Source organism: Mandrillus leucophaeus, unplaced genomic scaffold (genome assembly GCF_000951045.1).
Source record: "Mandrillus leucophaeus isolate KB7577 unplaced genomic scaffold, Mleu.le_1.0 Scaffold80, whole genome shotgun sequence".
In the NCBI taxonomy this organism is placed as follows: Eukaryota; Metazoa; Chordata; class Mammalia; order Primates; family Cercopithecidae; genus Mandrillus; species Mandrillus leucophaeus.
Window position 1 is genome coordinate 472103 of NW_012108697.1, and position 7879 is coordinate 479981.

A 7879-nucleotide genomic window follows, 5' to 3' on the forward strand; every position below is an offset into this window, starting at 1 on the left:
GAAAAAGAATTTCGGTTGATACATCATAAACTTTATAATTTTTATACTGTGTCCTATGTGCTTATAAATGTAACACAATTTCACAATGTAATTCTTTACTCTGTATCCTCTTACTCTTATGAAATTGTTAGTATTTATTTGCAGTTGGTCTTAGTTTATTCAACAGATTTACTTTGATACCAAGACTCCAAATGTCTAATGACTACATGCTCAACATCTGCAGGATCTGTACAGTTCCAAGCAAAATGTTTTGTAAAGACTTAAGTACTCAAATATTTTGAATGTATATTTTACATAAAAAAAACTAAATTCATGAATATTCAAAACTATATGAGAAGTCAAGACATAACTTGGCTGTATAATATTTAAAGAGCATGCTATCACCTGTACACTCTCACGGAAGGAAAGGGATGTTTATCATATTTAGTTTTAAGACTCTTTAACTGATTATATTCTACTATATATTTGTTATCCCTTGCATACATACTTGGATACATTGTAGGATAAATAATTCCATAATAAATTGTTAATTCAAAGATACTTAGAATATTTCTGGTGAAAAATTCTCTGGTTATCAATTTTTACATTCTGAAGAAAAAAAATAATATATAGACTTCCTCTCTAGCCATTCCTGTGAAAGCATCTGAAAGCATCTCTCAGTACTTTACCCTCAATCTTCTAGATATAAAAATGTTTATAAAGTGTCAGGCATATAATAGATTCACAATGAATATTACTTTTCTTATTTTAGAGGAGATAGTGGTATACAGCAACGTATCTCTTAAGCCACAATTTCCTCATGTGTAAATGGGAAATATACCCAACCTGACAGAACTGAAGGTAATTAAATGACATAATGTATGCACAGCATTCAGTACAGTCTCTGCAATAGAGACTACAAAAACTTAGCTCCCATAATCCTCTTCAAATTACAAGTGATATGCCTTAAAGCACTGAAAGGCAGTTCACAACTCTGTGCAGTCTCACACATCTGTTGCTACCAGTAAAGTTACACTAGTATTTGTTTACTTAATCACTTGCCAACAAACAATTGTAAATTTCATAATTAATTTTCAACCAAACTTACAGGCTTAGATCACATTTTGTGGCATACTATTAAGATTTTATGTCACTTAAGAAGGGATCCTACATACTAATTTGAAATTTTACACAGTAGTCTGCTTCTGGTATATAAGACATTAACAAAAATAAACCAAAAAAAAACTCTTTTACATTAAATTACAAGAATCATTAAAACATGGAATTTTAAAAAAATACTTACGAATAGAAAATGTTGAAACCAGTTAGATTATATGCAGCATCGCTAAAAAAATGTAACAGTGCATAGCCAGATGTAGTAACAACTTCAGGCACAGTTTCATTGCCCCTTATTTCAGGGACTATCAAACCACTAAAAGAGAACAAAACTGAGTATTGTATGTGTAGATATACATAAGACTGTTAAGCACATAAAATTTACTCAGAAATATTCTTACCAGGATCAGAAATGCTTGTACATCAGAATGGGCAACTAAAAGCAGAATAAATCTGAAAGAAGTTCCTCTCCATTTCTCACTAAATTAGTTCTACTACTGCTGCCAATACAATAAAATCTACTCTCATGCCACTGTACCCCATTTTTTTTCTTATCATTATTTGTAAGGCAATGTCTCATTTCTCCTTTTTGTCCTGCTATCCATCCTGTCATAATACTACAGGGTACTCTTTCCCTGAATTCATATAAAACTTCACTTAAAGTCACCTTGCTACTCTAATAAGTGACCCTGTACCTTTACTTATTCTGATTGGTTTAAAAATCTGATGAAGCTGAAGACACTCTACATCAGGTAAGCAATTACAATTACATTCTAATTATAGCTGTACATTTCCAATACATTTATCTAGGTGATTTAAAATTAAGTATTTTTAAAAATTTAAAAATACATACTTTTATGTTTTTCTATTTTGCATACCTATGCAAATTGCATTAATGTATTACTATTATATTACTATTCCAAAACGAATATTGCTCACATAAGCCCATAAGCACACAAACAAAAATTTGGGGTGGGGGAGATATAAACGTACAAAATAGTTTTAAACTAGTAACTTGTACTTCGTTTTAAGACTACTTGTTCATGAGAAAAATTACCTATCTTCATTTAGTTTTATGTTCTAACCTCTCTAAATCTATGAAAACATGCAATAGGTGAAAGAAAAGAGACTGCTAACAAACAAATTACATAACTCGACACAGTGAATTCCTTTAGAAAGAGTTAAAATTATGTCTAGGTACCGCTAAGAACTGAATTCCCCCATTCAAATCATATTTGACACATAAATGAAATACTATAGTCAAATAATTTATTTGGAAAATACATTCTCAAAGACAAGTTAAAAAGTAATCAATTCTTGATTTAACGCTTTAGTAATTATTATTACATCTACTAGGTTATGTTTGTGAAGCAACAAATGATTTTAAAATGAGACTCTCAAAATAATACAAACCCTATGACACCAGTCTTCGTTATACATACATATTGTTCATTGTAATAAAATTATATAAAGGTATTACTAAAAATAATAGATCTTTATAATAGATACAGCTAGTCTCTGAGAGCTCTCTGAAAGTGATAAAAAGAATAGGTCTGGGCTGGGTGCAGTGGCTTACGCTTGTAATCCCAGCACTCTGGGAGGCGGAGGCGGGCGGATCATGAGGTCAAGAGATCCAGACCATCCTGGCCAACACAATGAAACCCCATCTCTACTAAAAATACAAAAAAAATCAGGTGGGCGTAGTGGCACACGCCTGTAGTCCCAGCTACTCAGGAGGCTGGGGCAGGAGAATCGCTTGAACCCGGGAGGAGGGGGTTGCAGTGAGCCAAGATCACACCACTGCACTCCAGCCTGGTGAAAAGCAAGACTCCATCTCAAAAAAAAAAACAAACAAAAAAGAATAGATCTGTTTGGGTTTTTTTTTAACAAATATTTTAAAAACAATAAATAAAAGAGAGTTTCTACTTATTGTATAATACACCAGGAAATTTGGACCAACTGAAGTCTAGTAAAATGACAAATTATATAAAAACAAAAAAATCAGCTTGAAGGCCTACCCAGGCATTGAGGCCACTTACCCTATTGGCATTTGCTGATTTCAAGGCTGGAGGTAAGACTTGAGGGGCTAAAAAAAAACTGAAGGATTTCAAGGATTTCACAGAGTAAGGGAAACAACAAGTGAAACCCAGAGCCTTCATGTTGAACTGAGATTTCAATGGTTGGAAGTAAAAGCAAACTACCTAAAGTTGGGCCCTCCAAAGGACTGCACTGCAGCTGAGCTATGAATCACCCCAATATCTGAGTTTGGATTGAATTGAATATGGATTGCTAGTGTCCCCAGGTAGTCTCTGCAAGAATATAATCTTTCTAGGTCTCAAATTATTACTATATACGATTTTCCAAACACAACATCCAACACACAATTGTCCGGCACACAGTAAAAAAAAATAACACTTCTCCATTCCAATCCATTCTCCACATTCTAAAAAGTCTTGCCTACAGAATAAAAGTCCAACTTCTTTAGTGTGGTGTACAAGAAAGCAGTATTACAGTGATTAAGGGATTAGGATCTACAATTACATAACCTAGATTCATTTTCTGACTTACTAGCTAGGCAACCTTTGGGCCACTCACAGAAAATCTCAATTCTGTCTCAATTCTGCATTTGTAAAATTGCAATATTAATACCTACCTAAAGGTTACTTTGAGGATTAAATAAACTAATGCTTATAAAGAACTCCTGCACATTGTCTGGCACAAAAGGAGCACTAAGTAAATGTCACTGATTGCTGTTTTGGAGGATGTGACTCCTACGTATCCTTCACATTTCCTACGATAAAGTTACTCAAAACTTTTTACTATTGCACTAAAATATAATGCTCTTTAATGTGTCTATACCTTTGTATATATGCTTTTCTCTCTCTAGAATGTCCTACTTGACCCTCCTACTTCATTCTTTTACTTATGATGAAAGTCAACATGAAGGATTATTTATTTTGAAATTATGTAGTACTCTTTCATAACCTGACTGTAACATTAACTAGGCTGTGTGAAAAATCTGTTTACATACCCCCACTAATGCAGGACTACTGCATACTAAAGAATTGGCTGGCTTTTGTCCCCAGTTCTTGGGATATAACCTCTAAATTCTTGAAATTTCCTGAGTGATAAGAGTGTCTTCCTATTCACGGTGAGCCCTGAAAATTTATGCTAATAAGGTGACTCATGTTGGGCCCCTAATTAATTTAAGCTAAAGATATAATTGAGAATAGGGGATGGCCACTCCAGAAACACTAACCATGTGATGGAAGTGTTGGCGCCATATGGTATTAGCCTAACTTCCCAAGAGAGAAGGGGATGGGAGGGGCTAGAGATTTGAGTTCAGTCTCATGGCCAATGATTCAATCACTCATGGGTACATAATGAAACTTCAATAAAACTCTGGACACCTGAAGCTCAGATGAGCTTCCTTGTTGGTGATACATGTTGATGTGCTGGGTGGCTAACACATTCTGAGGACCCAGAAGATTTGCATTTATGATCCTCCCAGACCTCACTCTATGCATCTCTTTATTTGGCTGGCTCTGATTTCTATCCTTCATGATAAAACTATAGTCATAAGTGTAGAACTTTCCTGAGTTCTATGATAATTCTAGTGAATTATCAAAATTTTTGGAGAGAGTAGGAACCCCTAAATATGTAGCCAGATGGTCAGAGTAGGTGGGGACCACCAAGCTTGCAGCTATTGTCTGAAATGACAGCAGTGTTATAGAGCAGCAGTCCCCAACCTTTTTGGAACCAGGGACCAGTTTCATGGAAGACAAAATTTCCACAGACCAGGGGGAGGATGATTTTGGGATGATTCAAGCACATTACGTTTATTATGCACTTTATTTCTATTATTATTACATTGTAAAATATAATGAAATAATTATACAACCCACCATAATGTAGAATCAGTGGAAGCCCTGAGCTTGATTTGCTGCAACTAGATGATCCCATCTGGGGGTGATGGGAGACAGTGACAGATCATCAGGCATTAGATCCTCACAAGGAATGAGCAACCTAGATCCCTCACATGCGCAGTTCACAACAGGGCCTGTACTCCTATGAGAATCTGATGCCGCTGCTGATCTGACAGGAGGCGGAGCTCAGGCAGTAATGCAAGCAATGAGGGCAGCTGTAAATAAAGATGAAGCTTTGCTCACTTGCCCGCCACTCACTTCCTACTGTGTAGCCCTGTTCCTAACAGGCCAAGGACTGGTAAGGGGATCTGGGGTGGAGAGGAGACCCTTGTTGTAGAGGACTGTGCTCTTAACCTAGGAAATCTGTTCTAGCCCAGCTGCAGGTACTTGGTATCTAAAGTCACTGCAATAGCTATGCCTTCTTCCTTACTATGTACTCTAAGCCTGTGACAGTCTCTGGAATTAAGTGTTGAGTAATAAATATTTATACAATGGAAATAATTCAAACATATTAGATTCTGAATTCTTAGCAAGATGAAGTACAAACAGTATACGCTTTTAAATCAGGAGATTGAAATTCAAGTCCTAATCCTAGCTCTACCATCTATTAGAAGCAAATAACTTCTCTGAATGTCAATTTTCTCAACTGTAAAATGGGGATAATAGTACTTGGTACTTCCCCAACAAGATCTTTGTGAGGATAAGATGACATTTAAACTGCCTAGCCTAGTGCTTAACATCAAGTGGATATTCAATATCAATAAACATGAGTTTTCCATTTCCCTTAGGAGGGCTAACAAGAACACTTGCTAATGAGAAATCACTAATTCCATCTTCACAGCCATATACTAAATCCCACCTGCTAATTATCTTCCTTTAGTAACAAGAAAGTGTTGGTAAGAATGCTAATGGATGAGTATTAATACAAAGTAATTAGAATTACTAGATAAACAAATGAACAGGCACACACCTAAATGATGGTCAGCCAACAGTATCATAAAAATAGAGTTAAGATAGGAAAGTGATGTTTAAATTGCTAAAAATAAATGTATGAACTCAGGATCAAATTTAATTGTTACAATAAATTGTCTTACAACCTAATTATTTGCAAGGCTCCACTCTATTTTCTCTCTATTGTCCTTAGATGAAGGACTGCTTATGGCTATCCCTTTTCTAATGTTCAAACAACTCAAAAATTTAAGCAATAGCAATATCACAGAATAAGTACCTAAGCTCCTAAGGAAATACAAGTTCTTACATTTTTGTCCAAAATAATAATTCACAATCCTGATAAAACAGAACAAAATAAAATGTACTAGAATGGAATGAAATAGAACATTTGCCACATGAAAAGTAAAAAGAAAAATTGGAAAGAAAAAATTTTGAAGGGACCAATAAGCTTTTATCCATACTTAAATTTTCAATGACAGAACATGTAAGAGATATTGTATAAATAGCAAAAGTAAATAATATGAGTAACTTAACAATCATGTTAAATTGTATACAAAATCTATACTACATGTTCATAATTTTTTGTGTCTAATAGATTTTCTCCTATTCATGAAACTTTTTATAATAATGTAAACATATGTAAGATTTTTAAATTGATACAATGCTATAATTTTAAAATTAATAATCTACCATACTACTAACAATAAAATATTTTGAAGCATACAAATTTCTCATATTTTCAGAATTGGTAGAAACTCCATCTTTATTAACCATTGCACAAAGCATAACTTAACTGTTTTATGCAGAATTTAAAATTTTACCATTTCACTAAAATAAAAAGACAACTTATTTAAAAAAAAAAAAAACTTGTCTATTCATTTGTCAGCTAGAACTCACTCTAATATATCCAAATAGATAGTTCTGAAAACATATTCAATCCACTTTAAAAGAATAAACTAAGTACAATGAGAATAAAAAATATTTAGAAAGAAATCTGTATTTCCAATATAGTACTTATCTGTTATATCAATATTTACATATTACCTAAATTGACAGTTACAGCAAATAACAAAGTATTATAATCATCTGTGAAATGTAACTATCAATACCTTTACTAAATTTATTTTGCAGTACATATCAATATATATTTAAAGTTAAGGAATTATACAATCACTTTTCTGCAACTGATTAAATATAATTACTCACCTAAGTACAGCTATTAAAGGTGCATATATTGAATCTCCATCATAAACATACATATGATCCCAGCTACATTCTGTAGCAAAATGATTGAATCTTAATCTTAACACTGCATTTGGACTGAAAATGAATATGAAATATTTTTAAAATTAAAATATACAAAGCACAGACTGAATAAATACATAATATTTATTATATAAGATACAAAGCACAGAGTGAAGAAACTTTAGATATGCTATTTTATTAGAAATCTGTTTACAGATAATTTTGCTATAAATCCTTATATCATAAGGGTGAAAGATTGATAAGCCATCATATCTAATTTGTACAAATAAAATGTAACTTTCAAAATCTATTAACAGGACATATGTATGTATCATTATTTTCTTAAAATATAGTCAATAAAAAATGTTCAGCCAAGCGTGGTGGCTCTCGCCTGTAATCCCAGCACTTTGGGAGGCCAAGGCAGGCGGATCACGAGGTCAGGAGATCAAGACCATCCTGGCCAACATGGTAAACCTGTCTCTACTGAGAATACAAAAATTAGCTGGGCATGGCAGCACATGCCAGAAGTCCCAGCTACTCGGGAGGCTGAGGCAGGAGAACTGTTTGAACTCAGGAGGCAGAGGCTGCAGTGAGCCGAGATCACAACACTGCACTCCAGCTTGGGTAACAGAGTGAGACTCTGTCTCAAAAAAAAAAAAAAA

The 7879-nt window shown here is 33.9% G+C and overlaps 1 protein-coding gene across 1 annotated transcript in view; it reads right to left on the reverse strand.

Annotated features, from left to right (window-relative positions):
- ATRNL1 (attractin-like 1) overlaps nt 1-7879 on the reverse strand; it is a gene marked incomplete at its 3' end in the record, with an annotated part of 405371 nt that overhangs the window by 396400 nt on the left and 1092 nt on the right. Inside the window, exons 2-3 of the mRNA XM_011967565.1 lie at nt 7179-7292; nt 1283-1411 (exon numbers count right to left, since the gene is read on the reverse strand). Coding sequence (XP_011822955.1) covers nt 1283-1411; nt 7179-7231 — 182 coding nt within the window. The remainder of the gene's footprint in view (nt 1-1282; nt 1412-7178; nt 7293-7879) is intronic.